The 27800-nt window shown below is 35.4% G+C and overlaps 1 protein-coding gene across 3 annotated transcripts in view; it reads left to right on the forward strand.

The window, feature by feature from the left end:
* Positions 1-6214: 6214 nt before the first annotated feature.
* LOC145279526 (putative imidazolonepropionase) overlaps positions 6215-27800 on the forward strand; it is an 83260-nt gene continuing 61674 nt past the window's right edge. The window contains exons 1-4 of one of the 3 annotated variants that reach the window (XM_080130900.1): positions 6215-6491; positions 24138-24244; positions 24470-24534; positions 27340-27617. In XM_080130900.1, the coding sequence (XP_079987026.1) occupies positions 24229-24244; positions 24470-24534; positions 27340-27617 (359 nt within the window). In that variant the 5' untranslated portion in view covers positions 6215-6491; positions 24138-24228. Of the gene's footprint in view, positions 6492-7186; positions 9199-15331; positions 15708-24137; positions 24245-24469; positions 24535-27339; positions 27618-27800 lie in introns of those variants that run through there. The other 2 variants (XM_080130815.1, XM_080130738.1) reach the window with 2 other exon arrangements.

Consider the following 27800-nt stretch of genomic DNA (forward strand, 5'->3'; position numbering starts at 1 on the left):
AATCTATTACCTCCTCCACAACGTCGGTAGGTAATTTCTCAATCGGGTAAGTGTATCATATCCGCTTCACATCGAATAAAGCTTTGTAAACTGTTTTTGACTCCTAGTAGGGGCTATGAGTCCAATAAATTCGCCAATCGTTTATATAACCACCGGCTGTGCTAAACAACCAATGAAAAACCTTCCAAAGTTACTATAAAAATTGCCGAATTATGGATTAAATCAGTTTGCCGTTACCTACGTCACGGACCGCATTTGATTCTTGGCCACCATCTTGGTTACTGCCAATTAAACTCAGGATCTGATCTGAACTACACCGCCATCTTTGTTCAACATAATGTCTCAACACTTAACAAGCTTGGATCTGGATGAACCAGGATTTGATGTTGGCTGGGTTGAATACCGGGATGTTTAACAATAGGTTGACTGGAGGTATTTCTGAAAGTGACGAATCCATACATTTGTTTCACTTTGATTTAATCCCGAAAATGGTTTGGAAGCCTTTAAATCGCCAGTCTTTGTTCTTTGCCTAGGCAAGTAGTCGATGTAGACGGTTGTCTGCAGTCCCGGTTTAAATGGGAGATAACGTGATGTGGAACTCTTCAAACTGCGGTGAAGTGTGTGGTACACTCACTTGTGTGCTTCTTTGTATTTGTAGGTTTTAGAAGGATCTAATTTCATAGCCTGGGACGAAAAAAGGAAGAGATGGGTAAATTCTCCTCAGTCAGGGCAGACATGTTTTCTCTCTTACAGCCGTGCGCGATAACCGCCAATTTGTATGTTTCAGAAGGATGTGCATGTTTTATCTCGCAAACAGGTGTCACTAATTTGTAGGGGAAAAGAAATTTAAGAGAAATTAATTCCTCTGCCCCAAACAAAATAATAATAAAAAGAAATAAAAAAAACAATGACACCTCCTTCTTGTTTAAAATGTGCCGCATTTCTTTTTCAACAAAATAACAAGATGAACAAGCATAGTCCGATCGGTAAGAGTTCTTGTGAAATCAATGAGGTTAGAATATTCAAATAAGATGAAAATCCTTTGTGGAATTACTAAGATTAAAAGGTCATGTTAGATGAAAGTCCTTCGTTAAAATAATTAGATTGGAAGGTGAAAGTCTTTTGTGAAAATAATGTCCTTATTTCAAGGTTTTTGTTTTAACTGGCGAAGTTCACCTTTTTGAAAGTCCCATGAGGAAAGTAGTCCGTTGTTAGTAATTCTTATAGAAAATGTACAGAATGGGTGCGTGTGTGTATAAGTGTGGGGGTTTTTTTTGCTGCCCGCATGGCATGCATAGTTATGGTTTTGAGAGATTTGAAAACGATGATGAAATGCAAACAAGAGACATGTTCTCGTGTCAAGTTGGAGCGAAAAGAGAGAGTGAAAGAATATTTGTTGTGTTTAAATACTTTTGGAATCGGATTCCAACAGAAGATTACTGCTACTGATATTTGGTTTGGGAAAGCGTTAAAAAACAATCTTCTAAAATTTCTCATTGGTCGATATTGTCACATGGTATTGTTTTCACCTATGTCCACCAGAAATATGTACATTTTGTTTTTGTTGTTGTGGGCGTAGTTGAAATTATGTCGTTGCTAGAAGAACTTATTTTTGTGCAAATGCGCGGAAAAATTAAAATTAATGAATGTCCATTCATTTGAGTGCGAGCGTGTGTGTGTGTGAGTGAGTGACAGCAAACATACTCGAGTTTTTAGTGTATATACAGGTGTTGAACCCGGGCATCACTATACATATACTACTTCAATATACTTTAAATTCACAGTGAAACGCAAATTTATAATTTTCTAGTTAGGGACTGATCAAGTAGTTGTTTTATATCAAAATCCTTTTTTAACAATTTTTAGCGATTTTTATAATAAATCGTAAAAATTACAAAGCTGGCTTTGTTCTTAATGACAGGCTTATTTCTTGATACGTCTTGTTTATTTGAAGTAGCTGAGTGGGTACTTTTTCATGTAGTAATCTAGTAAGACGTCTAACTGAACAAGTGTTCGTGGTCAGAAGGAGAATATTTATACACACGCACAAGTAATTGTTGCTTATTTAGACTTGCCCTTATTTTGAAAAACAAAAATAAAGAAAAATCTTTACTTCTCACGGCATGAAGATGTTATATTCCAAAACTCACGAAAATCGATCAAGTCGATTTTTTTCATTTAAGTAAATAAAATTTTATGATTTTTAGCGATAAAGTATTTTTATCAACCATTGATGAGCCGTTGAAAAGAAAAGAAATAACCAAATAGAGTTGTCTGCCCTTGATTTCAATCGCAACTAGATATACAGTGACTATACTTTAAAAAAGATGTTTTATTTATTAGTTCAAGTTTAATGATCTTCTAAAGAATTTTTATAACCGTTTAAAATGTTTATGATCTAAAAAGAAAGAGAAAATCATTTTTATTATATTCTTTCTTTGTTGATCATGCTTATCAAAACCCAAATCATTAATGTGAAGGTCATAACGACGCACTTTGGTATTAGTCTAGCAGTTTCTAAAATTCTCATTTCCACAGATTCAACAGTAATAAACCTAATGCAAAATAGACAGATTAAACAACTGATTAAAAATACATGAAAAATGTAATGTGGCCGGCTTGGCTAATACAGTAATTAGCATAAGCTGAGTTTTATTATAATACTAGCAGGGCGCACAGCGTTGCCCAGTCATAAAATACACTTAAATATGATATTTTAATTTATTCAGATTTTGCATTTATTATTATGGACCTGATGCTGTGGTGATTATTATATTGTACCCAATAGTAGTGATTTCAAAAGTTTAATATATATATATATATATATATATATATATATATATATATATATATATATATATATATATATATATATACTAGCAAAAGTACCCGTCATTGACTGGGTTCAAAAACAGCCTACAGAAAATTTTTATGAATCACCGTTCTACCAGATCAAACATACCCATTCCTGTGCCTCGATACATCTTCTATCATTATCTGTAATCAGTTTTTAAAAATAGTCAACCATATAGGAGCCTATTTGTGACCAGACACACACACACACACACACACACACACACGCACACATTCAGCTTTATATTATAGATATAGAGTAAGTTATAAAATATATATGGCGATTAAGCTACACTGAATATTCCGCATTTCATCCACTCTAGAATTCTTCAGGCTTATTTATTTATTTATTTATAATATCTATTTTATAACTTACTAACTAGCTCTACCTATGTATTGAGCACTGTCGAAGTAAATACTTAAAGTTTACGCATAAATTTATACTTTCATATATTAATTTATGTGAGTAAATGAAGTAGTTATATATATATATATATATATATATATATATATATATATATATATATATATATATGACTTAGGTGCCATTAGCTGCAAGCGAAACCAAAACATTTAGCACTTCAGCCTTAGTTGTTACCATTTGAGCTATCATCAGATGGATAAGAAATAGTTAAAAATGAACCGATTTTAATATATAAGTGTACATTTGCATATGCGTACAAGAGCATTTTGAGTCAACTTATGCCTGCCTAGTTCCATTTTTTTTTTCAATTTTGCTCTCTTCGTAGCTATTTTTACCAACTTTTATATATATAAAACAACGATCCATAAAAAATGCAAATCTTCCTTCATGGAAAAAAATTGAAAAAATGGAGACAGACACACAGACATGCAGATTATTTTTACTGGAGGGGAGAGGGAGGGGGCGAGTCACCATTTATCAAGACCTGAAGGCCATTCGAGATTAATGGTTAATGCATGTCAGGTAGTTGGTGGGACGACACCATAATAATCAGTAATGGTTGAACTTGGGTTGGGTTTGTTTAATTAAGATTACGGCTCGACAGGAACTTGTTCACATTGAAAACAGCTATGTTATAGTCAGCTAGAATGCAGCCCCATGATATTGTATTCCACAGACGTGTAGCTTAAGAAAAAAAACTTTGCTCATGGAATTTACATTTAGTTTTAGACACAGATAGATAAGAGAAATTGTTGACAGTTGTTGTAGCTTGACAAGTGTCTGATGCAAATCTCTTATGGGGGATAGATTGAAAATAATGATAAAGCAGAGATAGACTCATTATGTTTCTTCTTTAAGAAAGAGGAAGTAGGATGGAGAAGAGGGTTTCATCTACTAGATTTAGAAGCTAATTTTGAACTTTGTACCTTTAGTAGCTCTTTCCCAAATGTGGCAACAGTAGTTCATCTTAGGATGTATTGGACTCTTATTCAGTTAGAGGATTGCCTCAGGAGTGAGATAACTTCTAGAGCGATAAAATGATCCAACCATTTTACCAGCAACATTGGCAACAGATCTGATGTAACTCTTTCATTTCAGGTCAAGAGTGAAGGTCAGGCCCAGAAGCTTGTTAAAGTAGGGTGCTTCCTCAAGACAAGAGAAATTCAGCATATTTTGTTGGTTCATACGAATGGCAGATGTTGCAGATGATAGATGCTTGGCTAAAAGATGAAAGGGGGAGAATAGAGAGCTAATAACATCTCTGGCCTGAGTCTGACCGCCTAAGAGATATTTTCTTTGTTTGAAATAATGCCTTTTTGGTGAGAAAAGTCATGTTGGGAACAGATTTTGCAAGAAGATCAATATACTAAGATTATCACCAGGTAAGACCTCATGAATGAAGACGGTCTGGGTGTTATCTTTGGTGGATGCTTCAGGAGATCAACCTTTAGGTGGTCGAATGGTGGCCACTAACAAAAGTTAAAATAAGGCAGGTGTGTAAAAATTTCAGGAGATGGGAAAGAGAAACGGTCACAATCAACCCCCAGAACAGGAGGAGGAGTAAGAGTGGAAGTTAAATGTTCGAGTTCCTTGAAAACTGTTGCCAGTTCAGACGATTTGAATTTCCAGGCAGGTTGGGTTCTTTGGGGCTCTTAGCTGAAGGACTGTGTAATGGAACATGTGTTTTGGTTAGGCAAAATACTCATTCTGTAAATCTGACATTAAACCTTGAGAAGAAGAGTATAACTAGCAGTACTCCCCACACATAAAAAAAATATTAATTGTTTATAAACTGATTGTGTGGTTTTTGCTTTGGAAAATTTCTTTTGCCACAGGGTTGACTTGACCAGATAATAACTTTGGACCAACACAACAAGTGGAGTGATCACGACTGGTGTGGTGAACACACAAAGTTATATTCATACCCACCTCTTTTGCAAATTTCAATACTACCTTGTCGTCTCTGCCTGCACAATTTTCTGGAAAATAGATACTTCTTATCCCAAGATCACTTTAACATACTACACAAACGAGTGTTTTTCATTAGCTAAACTTATCAGTTTTTGGCCCATTACAAAGTTGCTATATTTGAATTTTAAGGCCAGATTTGGCTAATTTGACTTTTTCTGAGCAATTTGGACTTCAAAAATTATATTTAGCCGTTCTTGAATTCGGTTTAAATTTTGGCTTTTTTTTATTATTTTACATAAATATTTATTTGGTAGTAATTATTAAAGTTTAAAAGGATTTCTTCTTTACCAACTGCGGACAGAAAAGATGAAGTGTAGTAGTTTAAACATATAAGATAACTAGCTGGCAGCCCGGTGTTGCCCAGTCATAGAATACACTTAAACATGATATTTTAATTTATGCAGATTGTGTATGTATTATTATAGAATAAATTCTCTATTGATTATTATATATTACGAGGAATAATTTGCCCAGCGGACTAATTCACAAAAATAAAAAAAATACAAAAATAAAAAATAATAATGATAATGTCGTTTATCAAATTCTGTCTGTGTTTGTTTACAATATCATGTCAATTGATATTTGGGCTTGACGATGAATGCCCTGGAAAAGTCACTTCTTGTAATGTTATGACACTTTAGGCTGTGATCATAGCGTAGTATCTGTTAACTGTGGCAAGCGAGGTCAAGGATCAAAACATTATTATTATTGTTATTGTATTCTTGTTAATTGATTTCAGTGACGGATGGTCGCTGGATCAGTTATTGTGATTAGAAGAATAAACAATTAAATTGCGGAAGAAATGATTGACGTGTAAATCGCTAAAGGAATGTGAAATAGAAAATATATGTAAACATTATTTTGGGGTTTTGAATAAACAAATAACTAGTTGTGGATTAGGTTGGTCTGAGACACGTAATTAGGTAACGTAAGAGAACACGTGATGTAGTTAGTTTTGGAGAGATTCAGAGAGTTGAGGATTGACCACCAAAGTGGACAGACGTCTAGACAGGGGTGGACAGACAGCTAGGAGCGGGCTGTAAGAACAGAAAATGTAGACAAACTGCAGATTCTGTGAAAACCATTTCAGACAACTGTAATAAATTTATATTATAAACATATAAAGAGTTGTTTTAATGGTTTCACAAATAAGAACAGATGTCTCAATTGGGTGGTGCTGATCGCTTCTTGGTTCGTCACGGAGTAGCGGAAAGATACAGAAGAACTCTTCAAGAAAAAAAAGGTATGAAGCATATTGTTCTTACATATGAACTGTAAAAATATCCCGTGTGATAAGTCTGATACAACATGATTCAGTTTACACGTCAATATCATGTCCTCATACATGCATACTTATACTTATACGTTTATTATCTGTCTGTTAAAAGAACAATATGTTACATCCACTAGATAATACATGACACGTTTTAATATATCATCTCCTCCAATATAAACCAATATACAACATATATTGATTTTGGTGTCTGTTGACCAGTTCGCATCGACGATGCGATATCCAACTTGGGTTGTGAAAAATACAACGTGGAAGCAGGTCCTGAAAATGGAATGGAGATTTCGTGTCAAAAAAAAGACAATAAAAACACATAAAAACAATACAATGTCTGGAAATAAAAAAGGAAAAAAGAAAGAACAGTAGTAAAAAAGCAATACACACGCACAACCTTTTCACAAAGAAAGAAAAGAAAGACATACACATATGTAAAACTTTGTATATAGAAAATAGTAAGGAAAAAATGTTTATCGCATTAGAAATGAGCTCGTTATGAACAGAAGAAAAATATCACTTAATGTAAAAATTAAAAGGAAAAAAAAAGAATTACGTTATTCTGTTTAAAAAAATGGACCGATTGGAGAGAGAGAGAGAGAGAGAGAGAGAGAGAGAGAGAGAGAGAGAGAGACAGAGACAGAGAGAGAGACAGAGAGAGAGACAGACAGACAGACAGACAGACAGACAGACAGAGAGAGAGACAGAGAGAGAGTAAGAAAATGTAACGGGAGCACGCACAGATGAAATTGTTTTGAATTGTGTCAATCATGATTGAAATATTTTCACCGTTGCAGAAGTTTATAGAGGAAATGGCCATCGCTTGTTTTGAACTGGTTAAAAAGAAAAAAAAAGAAAAAAGTATTGATGCTCTTTTTCAGGTCAGAAGCAATGGACAGTTTCTGTAAATCGTGAACATTGTTTTTCCAGTTTTAACGGCATTTTTTAACATTATTTTAAGGACTGAAGAAGGTTGTTTTATGTAATTACTTAGAAGTTAATGTTCATTGTTAGAAAAATGTGTATTGATGATTTTATATTGTATTATATAATGTATAATTCTTGTTTTTCAGCAGTCTGCAAAATATTAATTAAAAAAAAATCAAAGAAAAATCAGAAGATTAGATTAAGATAAAATGGTCGGCCTAGTCAAATTAGAATTTAAAAAGGGACAGGATTAAATTTACGTAGGTGGTTAACTATTTTTTTTTTTTTTTTTTTTTTTTGAAGAGACTCACAGGACCCTGCAAGGGGGATGTTTTTAATAGGTTTTTCGATTATGAAAAATGCTATTTTCGCCATCTGTATGTAGCTTGATTAAGCTGACCGGTGTTACCGGTTGAAAGATCATATTCTTCACATGCAATAAAGATGGGAGTACTGCAGGCCTATGGGCTTAAAAGGTTTGTTGTAGCTGCGATAGAATGCACCCACATAGATTAAGCTTGCAGATAGGGCCGCTTGTGAGCTTTGGCTGATTGAAAATGCCCAATCTTGGGAGTAACAGAACTTCCAACACAAGAGCGGATGTGTAGTGGTGACGTGGCCACTATGTAGTGAATCTGAAGTAGGAGAAAGAATAATAAAAAAAAAAGATACAATATATGCCGCTGATACGTAAGAACTTTAGAATTAAAGGTTTAGAGAATAACGCCTGTATAAAAGAAGTCAGAAATCTGTCAGATGAGATGTCGTCAAAATTTCTTTTGAGATAAGGCGAGAGGCGCCTTGATATTGAAATCGGCATGGGATGGCTAAGTGGAAGCTGTTAAGGAACATGAGGTTACTTTACCCACATCCCTGAATGATGCCATATGGGCTGTGAAAAAGGGTCCGTCCGAATAAATTATTTAAGACGGGAGACATAGAAAATATATGCTGCACCGTATATTTATTGTAAAAAAAGAATGAAAATATATTGAAAATGCATAGCAGAGATATTATCTGACATTTTCCTGACTCGCAGGTGTGAAGAATAAGGTGAGAATAGGGCGTATAGGAAAAATGTATGCCATACATTTTGAAAATAGGAGGGAAAGGAGTGCAATGTTATGACCTTTTAGGCTGTGATCATAGCATAGTATCTGTAAACTGCGGCAAGCGGGGTCAGGGGTCAAAACATTATTATTATTGTTATTGTATTCTTGTTAATTGATTTGAGCGACGGATGGTCACTGGATCAGTTATTATGATTAGAAGAATAAACAATTAAATTGCGGAAGAAATGATTGACGTGTGAATCGCTAAAGGAATGTGAAAATAGAAAATATATGTAAACATTATTTTGGGGTTTTGAATAAACAAATAACTAGTTGTGGATTAGGTTGATCTGAGACACGTAATTAGGTGATGTAAGAGAACACGTGATGTAGTTAGTTTTGGAGAGATTCAGAGAGTTGAGGATTGACCACCAAAGTGGACAGACGTCTAGACAGGGGTGGACAGACAGCTAGGAGCAGGCTGTAAGAACAGAAAATGTAGACAAACTGCAGATTCTGTGAAAACCATTTCAGACAACTGTAATAATTTATATTATAAACATATAAAGAGTTGTTTTAATGGTTTCACAAATAAGAACAGATGTCTCAATTGGGTGGTGCTGATCGCTTCTTGGTTCATCACAGAGTAGCGGAAAGATACAGAAGAACTCTTCAAGAAAAAAAAGGTATGAAATATATATTATTATTCTTACATATGAACTGTAAAAATATCCCGTGTGATAAGTCTGATACAACATGATTCAGTTTACACGTCAATATCATGTCCTCATACATACATACATACATACATACATACATACATACATACATACGACTTATATGTTTATTATCTGTCTGTTAAAAGAACAATATCTTACATCCACTAGATAACACATGACACGTTTTAATATATCATCTCCTCCAATATAAACCAATATACAACATTCTGATTAATGTTTAGTTTTAAAATATGCAAAGAAATGATTTGCGGCGATTTTAAATATTACCTCTTCTTTTATCATAAATTAAACTTATTAATAAATAAAAATTTAAATAAAATGGTGAGTTACATCTGGGCTTGAACAGGGGTTCATTTGATCTGTAGTCAAATGCTATATCAATAAGCTGTATCTCCAGATTATAATAAATCTGTTTTTTTTTTTTTAGAACAAATGCTTTGCTGAAATGTTATTATCTCCCTTGGCCAGTGTAACATAAAATATTCCCTGGTAAAAATTATTCTTTTTATCTATTAGAAAAGCTATTTTTAAGATCAGATTGTTTCGATTTTAGATACTTATCAGATGAATTTCTATATAAAACATATCTAAGAACACTGCCAGATATATAAATTAGCTTTGTGTGAAAGTTGCAAAACATAGGCTTAGCCGTTTTGGAACCTATGAGGAAGGACCCCCACACCCACACCCACACACACAAACACACACAAAGTGACTTTTATATAATAATAGAAATTTGATAATTGTCACGTATCATAGCAGCCTTAGTTCTCCTTGACATCATTCTAACAGCCTAGGGAGTGACTTGATCCATATAAACTTGATCCATATAAACCTTATCTATTATGTTGAGGTATGGTTCGACTTGGTCATAGGAGATTTACCCTCCCAGGCATTGTCTCCTTCAGAAGGGAAGGGATTTATTGTCAATTACCTGAAACGTTCTTCCGAGGAAATGGCAAGGAGTCTGTTTTCAGCTATTTTTGCATCCGACTAGTGTGCTCCCTACCTATGCCATACAGCACAATCATGTTGACACACAGGTTCCCATCAGATCACCGAAGTTAAGCAATGATGAGCCTGGCCACTACCAAATGGGTGACCATTTGAAATTTCCAGATGCTGTATATGCTCTCTGCTTATCTCAGCATTGTTTCCAGTCGTCTTGGACCTTTCCTTGCCACTGGAATCATGCCATGTCAATTCAAGAGACGTGTGGTTGGAGATTGCGCAACCCTTGCCTCACACGAAGTATCCTTTGTAGTTCGAGATAGTTGACCCATTTTGTTTTGAGGTCACCTTTTTATAAGTCTTGCCGCAATCTTAAGTATTTCTCTCTGTTGTGACTCGTCAAATTCTTTATCATCTTTAAATATTCATCCAAGAATCGTGACGTCTTCTGTCTCATTCCTACTGTATCATCTAAACCTTCAACTTCTGCAACATATACTCGCTTGAGCCAGACAATCTGAACTCTTATAAACTCTATTTTGGCTTTTTCTAATACCTTGAAAATATAATTGATGTGTTATTATAGCCTTTATTCACTACTAGCATGGTTGCCCGATGTTGCCCGGGTGTTTGGAGGTGTATGTTGAGCAAAAAAAAGCAAGTGATAGTAGGAATAATCCTTAATCAAACCCGTACTACGAAAGAGGAAAACAATGGAAAAAAAACGTGACATCTTTGCTTTTACGACCATTGCAAAACCGGAAGTGACGTAGGTTAAAATTAAGGCTGGACAATCGAAAAGAGGGGATGACTTTCGAAAATATTGGTGAAAAAAGCGACAACTCCCTGTAGAAAAGTGCCCAGTTGAGGGTGAAGATATTAATGCTTTTAGCCAATTTTTTTATATTTGTCGTCTGAAAGGTTGAAGTTCAAAACTATACTGACTTGTGAAAATCTATTGCCTCTGTCGAAAGTTTTAGGCGGACATGCAAACATACATACATTTATATATTGGTCACTAAAAATTTTCGGCCCAAACCGATTAAAAAGCTTGCCATATCTCTGAATATCCTTTATGTAAAATTTCAAATCTTTAGACCAGAAATTGTCTGAGTAATTTGGTAGAGACCACAGAGGTCAAATTTTTTAACTTTGACCTCTATTATGACCCCTTAACGCCTACCAAACTCCTCCGCTAATTTTGGGTCTAAACACTTGAAATTTTAGATATAGGTTCCTTGGACATGGATCTAACTTAATAACTTGATTTGAGTCCAAGACAATAAATGTAAAGGGGTCATAGTGGGAGTCAAATTTTAAAAAATTCACCACTTTTTTTTTTTTTTTTTTTTTTGCTCAACATACACATTCCACCACGCATTGTCTTGAAATGTTAGTCAATCTCGCTGACCTAATCTCCGGGGATTCATGTTCCCCATTTTGATTTCTTTGACGTCATTTTTAGGGGCACCTGGGTCCAGGATCTGACCGACTTTCCTTTGATGTTATTCCTGGGGCATCTGCCAAATATCCAATTACTACATGACAGGTGCTACTTTTTTTTTTTTTTTTACATGGGGGTCACCACTTATCAAGGCCCGAAGGCAACTCAGGGAAAAGGGTTATTGCGTGTACAGTAATCAATGAGATATTATTGTAGTAATCATTAGTATTGGGGGTTTTGATAGAGTGTCTTACTTTAGGGGGCGGTTTGTCAGGAGTTTGTTTATGTTGGACTTGAAGACATCCAAGTTGTAGTCAGGTGAGAAACAGGCAAGCGGGAAAGAGTTCCACTGACGTGCAGTTCTAAGGAAGAAGCTTTGCCCATGGAATCTACGCTTGGATTTAGGCACAGATAAAGAGTGGAGAAAATTATTGACAGTAGTTTCAGCCAGATGGGTGTTTCTCATGAAAGATTGGCGAAGGGGGACGAGGGATTGGAGCTCAGACGAGCACCTGCCATGGAAATAACGATAAAACAAAGACAAACTCGCAACGTCTCTTCTGTAGGAGAGAGGTTGCAGGGAAGAGAAAAGGGCATCCCCCACTAAACCACAAAGTCTATTTTGTACTCTGTCAAGGCAGGATAGGCTGTTTTTAGCAGCTCCTGCCCAGATGTGGCAGCAGTACTCCATCCTTGGACATACTTAGCTTTTATACAGATAGAGAATTGCATCAGTAGTGAGATATCTTCTGGAGCGGTAGAAGGATCTAACCATTTTCCCAGCGTTCCTGGCAACAGATTTGATGTACATGTTTCATATCAGATCAGGAGTAAAGGTCAAACCCAGAAGCTTGTCAAAACATGGAGCCTCTCCAAGACGAGAGCCATCCATTTCAATTGATGCCAGATGGGGATCAGAGCGTTGATGATGTAAAGATAGAAGCTTGGTTTTGAATGCATTAAAAGTGACCAGCCACCTCTTCCCCCATTGTACCACATGCTCAGGATCAGAGGAGAGAGAATTAGAGAGAACTTTGTCATTTATGGCCTTTGATGTGTTGCCATAGATGGTCGTGTCATCAGCATAGATGTCAACGAATGACTTAAGTATGTGTTTAGGGAGATCATTGATGTAGATCAGGAAGAGAGTTGGGCCCAGGATTGACCCCTAAGGGACTCCAGCATTAATACTGTGGGCCTCTGATTTCTGCTCATCAACCACTACTCTTATGAACCTATCAGAGAGAAATGATTTAATAATTGAGAAATATTTCCAGTTATACTGTAGCTGGAAATCTTGTGAAGTAGGCCTTTATGCCATACCTTATCAAAGACCTTTGATATATCAAGAGCAATTGCCCTGGAAAGGAAGCCTTTGTCAAGAGATTCACTAATCCTATGTGATATAACTGTTAGCACATCTGCTGTAGATCTTGCAGAGCGGAAATCATATTGCATGTCACTAAGAAGGTTGTTTCTGTTGAGGTGGTTGACTACGTCTTTATTTAATATGGATTCCAACAACTTACTCATGACACACAGGAGACTTATTGGTCTGTACTGAGAGGGAGATGAGTGATTACCTGAATTCTTAAATATAGGGCATACTGATGAGGTTTCCCAGGGTGTTGGAAAGCACTTCTCCTTAAGGCAACGCTTAAACAGCTTTGTAAGTATGGGGGCAAATTCTGGTTGGAGCTTTTTTTAGCACTATAACTGGAATGCCATCAGGCCCAGTTGCTTTACTGGAATCAAGGTTCTTGATTAGCTTGGCGACCACACGCACAGATATTTGTATGTTGCATAGTTTTTGGCAAATAGTCTGGCCTTGTCTGATGCTAACGAGATGACCTCAGGTCCATTGATGATAGTTGGGATAGAACGCACACTTCTGTTTAAGATCCTGTTTGCTATTTGCCAGAACTGGTGGAAACCAAGCTGCTGCTCAGCTACTTTGGATTTAACAGACTGAGCATATAGCTCTCTTGCATGTTTTATTACTCTTTTACAGTGGTTGCTGGCAGTCCTGAAAGCAGCTTTAGTCTTAGTACATTTATTACATTGATAGCTATGGAAAAAGTGATTTCTGTGCACAATGGCAGCAGCACATTCAGGGGAAAACCATGGCTGGCTGGTAGTTTTTTGTTGGAATTTTTTGGATGGTATGAATCGGTCTATGCCTATAATTAACCATTCGGTCACGTCTGATACTATAGACGACACATCCTTTTTAAACATTGAATGCAGAGGTAGGTCAGATATGAATGTATGGAAGCTATCCCAGTCAGCCATAGAGTATGGATATACAGTACGGTGGAGAGGTACGTCTGAAGACTTATTACATTTCGTTTTTATCTTAACTGCTACAACAGAGTAGTCAGAGGATCCCAGAAGAGATAGAAGGGAACATGAACACAGCTCAGCTCAGGGGAAGTTGTGAGGAAAAGGTCTAGAAGGCTTGCATATTGACCGGGTGTATCGGGCACACGGGTGGGTTTATGAACAATCTGAGTGAGGTCATAGGCAAATGCAAAATCATGACAAAACCTCCCCTCATCATCGGTTTTATTTGAGTGGGTCAACCATTCCACATTATGGACATTGAAGTCACCGCAAATGTGAATGTTAGCCGAAGGATGAGCAGACAGGATGTGGTCAATTTTCTCGGATATGCTTTTAAAGATAGTAACCCACTGTTGTGGGGCGATAGAGGGCAAATATAAATGCAGTGGTGTAAGCTAATGCAACCCGAAAGCACATATAAGGTAAATTAGGGTCTTCTCTCGAGATATCCCTACCACATGGAAAGCCATCTTTGATGTAGGCACATATTCCATGCCCATGGCGATCTTGGGGGTCAGATTTAGATGTTAAGTTAGAGTATCCTTTAATTATGAACTCATCTAGAGAAGTGGTTGGCCCTATTCCAGTTTCACTTAGAAAGAATATGTCCGGTTTCTTCTCCTGTAATTGTGTTTCAACCTCTGGAAGGTTGGAACGTAGACCCCTGATGTTGGAGAAGGAGACCTGGTAGTAGGGGTGTATGTTGGTGGATGGGTTTCTAGGTTTATTTGTACTGTAACGAAAGTAGCTGAGATGGTGACGGTATCGAGAGGAACTGTCTAGAAAGTTATGAAAGCCTATGAAAAGAATGGAAAACATTGTCCTCTAAACAAAATTCTGGGAGAAAATCAGGCGGACTGAAAGAGATCAGAGAATCCCAAAATTAGTATAAATTCCAAAAATGACAAAAAATGATCCAGTGGATGTGTTATTTAAAGAAAAAGTCAGCCACATAGATATTGTGTTTAAAGCTGGCAAGCTCTTAATTTAAGGCAGTTTAAGAGTTATTTCCCTTGTTTGTCATACTGATTTAGTCACACAACTCTTCCACATAAAAACATAAGATAAAACTCAATAATGTGATAAATTCTATTTTTACTAGTAATTATTTTTCTACAGTATCATTTTGCGTCATTTTTGGAATTAATCCTAATTTCACTACAATACATAGGTACATAATAATGTTATCACCTGAAATGCGTTGGTTTAAAAGATTAGCAATGTAATCAAGTACCAAGTATTTAAATAAAATTGTTTAAACTTAAATTATGCATTTATGATAGATCAGGTTTGAATTGAAACATCTAAGTTAACCGTTAAAGATAGGTCTTTTCCTCCTTATCAAACGATAACAAAAAAGAAAAGACTGTTTTTATCTCATTAAAACATGATAAAGAAATACGTGCGGTGGAAAATAGGTCGATTAAGTGGGTAGTTTATGATGCACGAGAACTAGTTTTTCAGTAAATCAGTACCCCAACGCGTTGAGACTTTTTTTTTTTACAGAGGTGATTTTAATGAAACGCGCATGTTTCTCGGCAAATCGAAGTTAAACCATTGAAAGCAAAATGAAATATCGTCTGCTCGTTCATTCCGCTCGTCAAGTTGTCACCGTCACAAATGGTGGGAAACTTGTTCTCCCTGGAAAAGAAATGAACCAAGTAGAAGTCATTGAAACAAACGATGAGGGAAATGGGGTCAGTCTTGTCGTCGGCAGGTAATTGTGTTACTTTTTTGTTTTCGTATGTTTTCTTTACATTTTTTGATATTACTTATGTATGAAAATATAAAGTTTTGGAAATTTATAATTTATATCCAATAATTTTTGAGAAAGCAATATTACCTTAATTCCCAGGAAATGCTCGCTATTGACAACTAGTATATGTGTGTGGGGAGGGGGTGAGAAAGAAAGGGAGAGAGCGAAAGAGAGAGAGTGAGAGAGAGAATAAGTTAAAAGGATAGAGAGTAAAATCACATAGGAACTTGCATTATCAAGTCAGTATGGATTACAGAAAGACAAATAAGGGAGAAACCTCTTTAGGCCATGGTATCAGATGAGAAGCATTTAGCTTTGAAATATCATGGCCTAAAGAAATGTTTGATGTTTGTTAGGGGTGGTTAGGGTTTATAGTGTAACAAATATATTAAAAAAAACATTAAAAGATAGCAAATTTGAATAATTAATCTGAAATAAATACAATATAAGGCACTTAAATTAGAAGAAACATCTGGATTAAATTAGAACTCTTCCAATGTAATAGATCACGTGGTTATCGCCCTTAGATCAGCTTACTAAGTAGTCTTCCTTTATTAATTCCATAAAATTTAAATTCTATTATTTAACCGTTTATTCAGCTAGAATGCAGAAAATAAAAAGCAAAAGATAATAAACAATAATTATGTTTAAAATACAAAACAAAGTGTGTGTGTGTGTGTGTGTGTGTGTGTGTGTGTGTGTGTGTGTGTGTGTGTGTGTGTGTGTGTGTGTGAAACGGCACTAACCCTATTCGAGTTTAACTGTCTTCCTCCGAAAGAAGGAAGTTTCATGGGAGTATAAAATTTACAAGCGGTCCCCAGTCGCATGTATATTCTTGTTAGGGGAGATGACGACGTTAGGTTTTTGCAACTCTTGCAGGGAGGTGTCGACGTCCTCTTACATACAGCACTTGGAATTCCCAAATTGATCAGGCATTTTAGTAATGACCAGGCTCAACGTTGCTTAACTTCAGTGATCTGACAGGAACCAGTGTGCCAATGTGATTATGCCATACATATTTATTTATAAGTACAAATACAAATAAATAATAAATAATTGAATAAACAATGCTAAATTTATGAAAGTCACACACTTAAAAATATCTAATTATATTGAGATAGTATAAAATAAAATACTTAAATAACACGTTTCAGGCCATTGTTTGCTGTGAGACTGTTAGTGTTTACAGAAGCATGCTTGAACCAAAGTCAAACACATATCTGATGAAGAGATCTTTTCAGAATATTATAGAGTATGGATATTCCACCAGACCATCTGACGCAGGTAATCACAATGCAAATATAAATAAAATGTGTGTATGAAATATATAAATGTATACACATATATTTGTAGTTGTATTAATAAAAAATATTCTTCATCTGCTTAAGTTTGTGTCTTTCCTCTGCATTGTACTGTACTGCCTTCTATATATTTAACTGTATATTTTATTTTTATAAAAAAATAAATAGGCAAAAAATAAAGCAAAGTCTCGTAAATATAAGCAAAGAGGGCAATAAATAAAGAGGATCAAAATAAAAAAAGAGCCAATGAAAACGAGACCCTAAAATTATATTAATTTGTTCAAGTTTTAATATAAAGAAGTAAAATTCCGTTTGCTTTTATTTCCTAAAGTTAGGGTCAGATGACTCTTAAAGTAAGAATTACAAAAAAATAGAAACATATGTAAAATAAAAGTGTCTCTAATTGAAAGACTATTCTAGAATTAGCTCGATCGACTGGAACAACAAAGTTAAATTTATCATCCAAACGACAGCAACAGATTATAGGAAAAAATGGGAAAATATTCTCGTTTCCTTATTTAAAATAAAAGAGCAATCTTACTTATCATAAAAACCTGAAAGGCAAGAAACATGTAAACATATAACAGGTCTTTAAAAAGTTCTTTCTTTGAGTTCTTTTCTCGGAGAGACGTTTCCTCAATTTTGTTTGTTTTTTCTTTTCAAATAAAAATGTTCTTCTATGAAGGGAAATTCTTTCTCTAACCATGTCGGGTTAAATTATCTTCCCAGACTGTCTCTTCTTAGAAATTCCTTGAACAAAAAGGGAAGTTTTTTTTCCTGGAGTCACGTAGGGACAACCAATGACATGCCTGTTATATTGTAACTTTCGATGGAAGTTGTTGCATGCACGTATGTATCGAGCACTTTTGGAGTAAATACTGAAAATTTATGCATAAAATTATATCTTTGTATATTAATTTAGTCGACGTGGAAAATCTCCTTCATAGAATCTTCGTTTGCAAAGTACTGCCATGAAAAAAATATCAATTTATGTGATTAACTGAAATAGCTGTGTGTGTGTGTGTGTGTGTGTGTGTGTGTGTGTGTGTGTGTGTGTGTGTGTGTGTGTGTGTGTGTGTGTGTGTGTTTAAAAAAATTATTATTAATATTTATTTGAAAAATATGGTCATTATAAGCCCCTTTAGAAAAGTTTAACCCTTTTCAAGGTATTAAGAATAAGCGGCCAGTCTTAGTGTAATGCAATAATCTGACGTCTGTCATTGAATGCCCGCCCAATCGGTATTAATAGAACTTTATTCGCTTACTTCTCGTTCTAATTACCGGTAGCCTGGGGTTAAATACAAGCCTACAAAGTCAAAGATAACTTTGTGACTGGGTTTAAATCCACTGATTAGCAATAATTATCACTTCCTATGCTGACGAGAATAAAAGTTTGAAGCATATTTGTCTACAGGTATAAAAACATAATGAATCAATATTTATTTTAAAAATATTATCGTTATAAGGCTCCTTATAGGGAATTAAGAATAAGCAGTCGACCATAGTACAATTTAAAAAATAATCGTTATATGAGGATAAAATATATGATATATAATAAAGGGAAATGCTGTGAAAACAAGATAGATGAAAAATGACAAAAGGGAAAATAAATTAATCTTAAGAAGAAATAAAAAAACGAGGAATTTACCAGTTTCATTAAGATCAACATTTTCTGAATACATTCATTGATCCAAGCAAAACTGATAACTCTCATTTTTTATGATTTCTTATTGTGTTTTCACTTGTTTGTCCTTTTATATATATATATATATATATATATATATATATATATATATATATATATACATATATATATATATATATATATATATATATATATATATATATATATATATATATATATAGCATGCTTTGAATCGATTTGTTATGCACACCATTTGAAAAGGGAAATTTTTCCGAAATTAATAATGGAATACGTCGCACAGACTTACAAGTAAGACATTTTACCATACAACTGAATAAATATAAATATATATAAAATATATATATATATATATATATATATGTATGTACTTATTGATTTGTAAATCGCCACTTGTTCTCGTCTCCTCTTACCAACAGCGACTATAATTCATTCCTCGCATTGTGACAGCCTTCTAAATCTCTTTTACACACCTATCCCACACAATGCTTCAATCAAACTACATATCAATCATATATATATATATATATATATATATATAATGTGGTCGCTACAAATAGCCATCTGTTTCAGTCAATGAGACTTCTTCAGGCGACCTGGAACCCATGGACGCCACAAAGAAAAATGGAAAAAATTGAAAGAAATTGAGAAAAAGAAAAAAGGGAGCTCTTAAAAAAAACATAAAGGATCAGAAAAAGTTGCGAACTCTCTAAAAAAAAAAGAGGATAAAAATGGAGAGACCACATTTCAATCTATTGGAAAATTATTAAAAAATAGTTTAACAGCTGGGTATAAATCTGAAATGATTAAAGTGGGTCATAATTTTACTGGAACTGTAGATTGTATAGGAGGGGGTTATGGGGGGTTCTGTTTATACAGTGATTTTCACGTGTCAGGAAAAGAAGTTTGCAAATGTGTTCGTTGACATCATGGGTTGCGTATCGGTAGAAGTAAAGTAGGAGTAGGGTGATAGAGAGAGAAGAGAAAGAAAAAGAGGGTTGTCACTATAATGGAGAATGAAAAGTTAATAGACTAATGCAGACATATTCATACCGAGACATACATCCATATACATACATACGCACAAAATATACATATACATACATACGTGTGCACACACCGACACACACACACACACACACACATATACATACAAGAATATACATACACACACGAATACACATCTATATGTATACATACACAAACAATCACAAGTATAAATATACAAATATATACATATATCAATATATATATATTTATATACACACGCGCGCGCGCGCGCACACACACACACACACACACATATATATATATATATATATATATATGTACACAATAAATATACACAGACGGACATCCGCAAAAAATAACATACATACGGAGATACTATTATACATGTATATGTATTATGTATATAATTGAGTAAATAATATTAGAATATTACAATTAATAAAATGAATTATATTTAAATTTAAATTTGCGATCAAAAGCTATTATGGAATTATTAAGAGAATTTTAAATTTAATCGGGGTACATCTAAATGTATACAGATTTATATGGATATGCAAATACGAATATGCACGCATATTATTAATATTAAGCAATTATTAGTATTATCACATTATAATTAGTTCTAAAAGGTGTTAATTTTACCACATTATTATATGTGTTATGTAAAGTATTAATTATATTTGTTATTAATTAAAGTTAAATATATCATTGTTTTTTATTTAAGTATAGATTGGAGTTGGGTGGTTCTGGGTTTAGTCCATGGATTTGGAAATCATATCAGAATAGTAAGAGAGAGTGTAGCGAGCTGCTACTACTACGAGACTAGGCTGTATACTCACCTTAGTTCTCTCTTTCTCCCTACTCTTTTCTCTTTTCCTTCCTTTCTTCTTATACGTCATCAGAGGTTCCAGCCAATGAAAAGCGAGAACGGTTTACGTGGGACATTCGAGTGAAGGAAACGTCCTTACTTCCACGGCGACTAGAGACAGAACACACGCCTCACTCCTCAGCTCCCGTTAGGTAGCCAAGAGGAGCATTGAACATTAATACAGACTTTACAAAATACACTGTTTTTCTTTGTAACCCAAGTTTCGGGAAAACACACATATATATTGGATATATAAAACCTCATGGATTCATAACAAAGTCGCGTTACACGTCCTCATTTTTATAAGAAGACAATGTCTTCTTTTACCAGTATTTCTTTCTATTTCAGCGCTCCAGTTCTCCCTGTTATCAGAGGCGCCCCGAACTGGGAGCCTACCGAAATGGTGACCTCTAATTAGTACCCATGTTAATGTATGGTAATAATACCATAAGAGTATTAAGAGATAAGTACATATATACAAATGCAAATACAAATAGACACATACAAAAAGTACGCACACATACGAATACGCATTTATGCATATACAGATATATAATAAAGGGATAAATAAAAATGCAATATATGGTCATTTGCAAAACGTTGTCGGATCCAAGACCCTTTTCTTCATCCAAACTATATGTATATATAGTTAAATTTAGTCATACAAGAATTGAAACATATACTAAAGGAGAGGAAAAGTACTTAGGCTACATATTAGCATATATACATATCTAACATGAAAGTTAATAAGGTTAGGTTGGGGGAGGGGGTTATGGTAATATGTACGTTTACAGTATAGGTGGGAAGCAGAAATCCAGACGCGTTGACAAAAAGCTAATATAGAATTCACATATAAAAAATTCACATATAAAATATATATATATGATAAAAGATGGATGAGTCTCTAAAATAAAAAGTATGTAGTTATTTATAGTTATATAAGGATGCATAGAGGAGTAGATACTTAATATAGGCGAATCAAGGATGGAGTGAAAGGGATATATAGGTTACAGCAAGGTATATTGAGTATAATGATTCACAGCAACATAAGAATTGAAGGTATGCCGATGGCATATTCGGCTATGTATTATGTATGTGTTCAAGAAGTGTTTAAGTTTTCAGATTAGATTGAGGTTAGAAAGGAGGTGTTTCGTATAGTGTTTGCAATTAATAGAGTGTCCTTGTTTTTTGTTTAGGTGCTTATCTCTCTCCCCAAACGTTATAATAAAGGCATAGGTAGCAAGGTGAATTTATAGACTATCTAACAACCTCGTTGTTTTCATTAGTCCTGACTTTTGAACATCTCAAACCTGAATATATATATATATATATATATATATATATATATATATATATATATATATATACTAGCGTATCATCATTATCATAATCATGCAGTCCGTCAGTCTTGACGATGATTAGTCGGGGCCTCAGTGCTTTACCTCTCGGTGTTGGCGTAGTCTCTCTCCATCACCACAAGATTTTTCACCTTGGCTCCAAACTTGCTTGCGCAGTTTAGGTGCAATATCTGTTGTGCATCAGATAGACACCCTCTGAACCTCCAATGCTCATGTCCAGTGGAGCGAACCCGTGATGACTGGCAGCAGAGGAGGCTGCAGCTTCTGGCTGAAAGTCATTTCAGTGAGGTAAACAGTCGCCCTATCGTGTCCGCTACTATGCCTTTTCTTTCTGGATGAGGTTCCATAGCCTTTTACGGAAAACTGCAAGGCAGCAGTAGGATTTGAAGTCATAGTTCCTATCTCTTAGCCTTTTGCTGTGATAAGACCTACAAGGCAGTGGTGTTTGATTTTGGGGTTGGTTCCCCTAATCTTCGCTCAACCAAAGGCACCCACAAGACAGTGGGGTAGGGGTTGGTAGTGTGCCAGGGCATGCCCACACATCAGTGGGCCATAACGCATTATCTCTGGGATCCCCTACTACTCCGAGATCTCCTACAAGTTTAGCCTGAGGCTGCAAGGCACCCAGTTACCATGTGTTGCCAACGTGGAGGCACTGTAGGAATCTTGATGATGGATAGGCTATGTACTGGCAGGGAAGACTTATGCATAGCTGCTCCCTTTTCACTGCGAGGTTAGCCAGCGGTATTAGCTGAAACCAAGAAGGCATGCATGCATGAACTTAACACTAACTTATACCTAACACACTAGACGCATCACATCACCTTGCCGGATTAAAAATCCAAAAGCAGACACTTACTAGCATATACCGGTGTATTGTTGCCACGTCTGGGCTGGTGCACCTATCACTCTTCTCTCACTCTTAGATAGAGTTCAAAAATAGTCGCCAATAGCTCCTGCACCATCAACCAAACCCCAACTCCTGTTCCATCACTGAAATATTGCATCCTTGCACCTATTTTACAAGTAATTTAATAGAATGTGCTCTGACAAACTTCAATGACTCGTAACTCCTCGACATAAATATCCCCGATTAATTCAACAAACAGCAAAATCCCACCACTACACTGTAGAGATCACTAGATGCCAGAAAGCCTTCAAATCAAATAGTTTCTTCCTATGAATTTTGACATTAGAATTACCTCCTGGATCCCTGCTTCCCTTGCTGTACTGACATGCAGAAGTTCAAGTGTAATGTGAACAGACATCTTGTTGCTCAACTCCCTACATTATATGCCTATAAATTTAGTTCCAAATAGTAGTCCCTTGCGACGAAGTGACACTCTACCTTATTTGGACCGAAATAACATACATTACATGATTTTGATTTCAGAAATTTTTTTAAATTTAAGGGGCAAAAGAAGAAACTGAAATTCACTGAATCTTGTTTACTTTGCATCTAATGAACATGAATCAGATTCAATTCGCATAAAACTATATAAAACATATTGTCACACACTTAACTTTATATAATTTTAAACCCAATACAGAAATAAACTAAAAATGAAACTTCCATAAACAAAGTTCTTTCTTCAATCATCCCACCCACGGAACATGATACTATGAGACTGCATCCCAGCCGGCTACAACATGATCATCTGCAAGTCAACAATAAACAAATACTTGCTGAACCGTTCTCTTGAATAATCAATTCCTCTTCAGTGATCTTCTGATCATCCCACTCATTGTTTGCGGTCCTTTTGTGAATCATATTATTTGCTTTCTTCCCACCTTAAGAAGATGTGATACACAGTCGGAAGGTGGGGAGATTCAAGCCAGCTACTCTAAAGGAGGAGCATTCTAGCCTATTAAAAATTACTTGGGCAACCCCATTGACAGAGCGACTTAGGCAGCAAGCAATAACCTTTTTTTCCTCTGAAGGATAGAAGGTAAGGTCTGGGAGCGTAGATCTCCTAGAGCTTCGCAGGACTAACTAACCATACCATAACCTTAGCCAACAGGGAAAAAGCCATTTTGATAATCACCTAAACTCTGGTGACTTTGAGGCTGAGAGAGAACTTTTGGTTGCGATGATCAGCACCCAACTGACAACCTTTTTAACCCTTACCCTCGAGTGATCCCCTGGGCTTGATAAGCAATAGTTTCAAATGAGATATTATTTTATTTCAGTGATGGAAACATAGTCGAAATTGGTGAGGACAAGAATATCCGATCGAAATATTCTGAAAAGGATTTTGACCGTGTTATCAATGCTAAAGGAATGTGTCTACTTCCAGGTAAGATTAATATCTACCCAGGTTGTCGGTAGGTAATAAAAAAAAAACACAAACACACAGAAGATTTGGTGTTTATATATTAGTTACAAGTGAAAATCTCATTCCAAGTAAAATGTCTTTGTATTATGTATTATGCAGAAATAATTATCCTCACCAAAAATTATAAAACGTAAATTAATTAAATATCTTTTTAAAAACTCTGTTCATAATTTCCACCTTTTCTAGGTTTTGTAGATGCTCATACACATCCCGTATGGGCAGGAGACCGGGTTCATGAATTTGCCATGAAGGTAAGAAAAACGTTATCATTAAATTGAACATTCATGATCCATTGGGTCAGTATTTGTTGCATGTATTATCAAATATTTAAGAAAACTTTTTGGAATTCTCGAATATCTTCCTCCTTTAGTTACAGATATCCCCGGAAAAACTCTGTGTTTCATCCCTTTTTTATAGGTTTGTTTAATTTTACACCATCTTATTAATTTTGGAGTCTGAAACAATTTTTCTTGGTTGGAAAAATTTTCAGTTCACACGTTCCTGAGAAAATTTCTTGCTTTTGGGAATGACGAAGATAGCAAACCCCAATGAAGCATGAGAAAGAAAAGGGTAGTAATTAAAACCATTTGCGTTTTAGCATTGATTTGAAACTAGTGATTTGATTGTTGCATGCCGGACGTTGGAAAGCTAAGCTGAAATAAAATATACAGTGATAATTGATATGTATTAAATTATGATACCAAAAATGTTTTTACAAAACTAAGTGTGTTTGCAGCATAATTAAAATACCAACTTATTGTGCAAGGGTGTCTCTTTAACGTTTGAACTGAATGACCCCTTTTGGATTCAAGTGAAGACTATTTCAAAAGTAACAAAATTTCTTTCAGCTCCCATATAGAACAAATCAGTATTCAAAAGAATACAAAAGAAGGCTTTTCACCGTCATCCAATCAAAACCAATTGCCTTGTGATTAATCAAAGATAATCTCTTGACCAATCAGTAAACAAGGTAGTGTAATGCTGCTCCTGGCAATAGGTAGTGTATTTTGGTGATAGTAACGTCTTTGAAAAGTGGCAAGAACAATTAATATACAATTGCTGAATAAAAAAGATGGATAAAAATATAAAATGTTTTTTTTTTTTTCATTCAAATTTTCACCCCAAACAAAGCGCAGTGCCACTTTGAAATAGGGGGCTACTATTGGGGGCATAAGTTGCAGGGGTATTATGAACGGGGATAAGTAGCAAGATGTCTGTTCACATTGCACTTGAACTTCTGCATGTCAGTACAGTTGGGAAAGCAGAATCCCGGAAGTGAGTTCCAAAGTCTAGCAGTTCTGGGGAAGAAACTATTGGAGTAGAAGGCTTGCTTATACCTAGGGATCTCTGCTGTGAAGGGGTGGGATTTAACTGTTTGTCGGGTTCACGTAGAGGGGGTACAAGTGTTTGTAGTTCATCAGAGCATTCACCTTTAAAGTACTTGTAGAACAGGCAGAGAGATGCAACATTTCATCGATGGGACAGAGGCTGAAGCCTAGATGACAGTTTAGGACCTATCAGGTTGGCGACTCTCTTTTGAACCCTGTCTAAGAGTGAGAGATAAGTAGCAGATGCACCAGCCCAGATGTGACAACAGTACTCCATACATGGGTGAATGGTGGCCTTATAAAGTTACAGGATACTTTCAGGTGTAAGTACCTTTCAAGCACGGTAGAAAAAGTCCATTTTCTTCGCAGCAGCCTTGGCAATGCTCTCAATGTATCTATTCCAGTTCATGTTCCCTGTAAACGTTAGGCTAAGGAGTTTTAAAGACTTTTGAGTAATGTGTTCTTGGCTATTGCTATTGGTGGTAGAGAAGGTTTCTTGCAATTATTGAAGGAAACAAGCTTAGTTTTGGCAGCATTGAATGTGACCCTCCATTTTGTCGCCATTCTACTACAGATTGGAGGTCATCCTCTAGTGTTTCTGCCATTTCCTTAGATATGTGTTCATTTGTTTTCCCCTCATACCTGTTATAGAGAGTGGTGTCATCAGCAAATATACCCATCTCAGAAACAATTTTATCACGGAGGTCATTTATGAATATCAAGAATAATAAAGGTCCAAGGATAGACCCCTGAGGTACTTCCGCATTTATATCATATTGTTTAGATGTACAATCGTGAAATGTTATGAATAGGTCACTAGTTAGAAAGAGCTAACTCCACAAAAGGAATTTGGGAATGAAAGTGAGAAAACATGAATTAACAAACAAAATATATTTATATCAATAATTTTACAGAGATGTAAAATATACTCTGAAAGGCCAAACTTTGTTGAAGTTTTAACATTCTTGAACAAGAAGTAGACAAAATGTCAGAAAATTTGTTTCAAAGTTCCAGTGTGTGTGTGTGTGTGTGTGTGTGTGTGTGTGTGTGTGTGTGTGTGTACATTTCCATACCAAATAACTGTCAATTTTCACTTTTATAGATCCTGTATTCTACAAGGCATGAGCCAAAGTAGTTCATCATTTTCGATCTGAAGTCAAATCTACAATGTTTCTCCATTTCTTCCTATGGTGATCAAATTTCTCTTGATTATCTGCTTCCAGTTCATTTTTTTTTTTTTTTTGTCTTCTCTTCTTTTTTCATTCAAGATCCATTAAAGCACTTGGTTGGCAATTCTCTCTGGGGGCCAATCTTAAGATATTTCTGAGCCAACCTAGATACTACCTGTTGGTTAATGCAGTCTCTGACTCATTGATTGATCACTCTATTTAATCTCTAGAATCTTCCGAGGGCACTTAGAACTAAATGAATCTTCCGAGGGCACTTAGAACTAAATGAATCTTCCGAGGGCACTTAGAATTAAATGAATCTTCTGATGGCACTTAGAATTAAATGCATCTAATTTCTTCTTTTGGCAGATTTTGAGATACCAAGTTTTGAGATACCAAGTTTCACTTCCAAAATAGCAATGTGGACAAAATGTTGCTATCATGAAATTTTCATTTAGATCAAAGAGTTAATTTTTTTAAAGACTTTCTTTCAAAGAGGTAAAAATCCCTAGTTCATGACGTTCTGATTTTAAATGACTTGTGATTTTTTTCTTTGCAGCTTGCTGGAGCCACTTACATGGAAGTCCATAAAGCAGGAGGGGGAATCCATTTCACAGTGGAACATACAAAGAAAGCTTCCGAGGAAGAATTGTATGAGAGTCTGAAAAAAAGACTTTGGAATATGATTCGGTCTGGTACGACTTTGGTAGAATGTAAGTCCGGTTATGGACTTGATGCTGACACGGAAATCAAAATGTTGAACGTTATAGAAAGGGCAAGAAAGGAAATTCCAGTCGACATTTCCTCAACTTTCTGTGGGGCGCACGCAGTACCAAAGTAAGTATTAACTTTTACTTATGTGCTATAGTGAAAAGATAAAAAATTATGTAGTAACTTAGATTATGTATGGTATACTGTTGTCATGTTTTGCCTGGTGAATTTCTACCCCATTTGCGCATTCTTGATAACGATCAGAAACCTATCTGTAAATGGATTGACACCACCTTTACTTCTTCTCTA

This window comes from Euprymna scolopes, chromosome 1 (genome assembly GCF_053919585.1).
Source record: "Euprymna scolopes isolate OS-2025 chromosome 1, ASM5391958v1, whole genome shotgun sequence".
NCBI classification, from domain to species: domain Eukaryota; kingdom Metazoa; phylum Mollusca; class Cephalopoda; order Sepiida; family Sepiolidae; genus Euprymna; species Euprymna scolopes.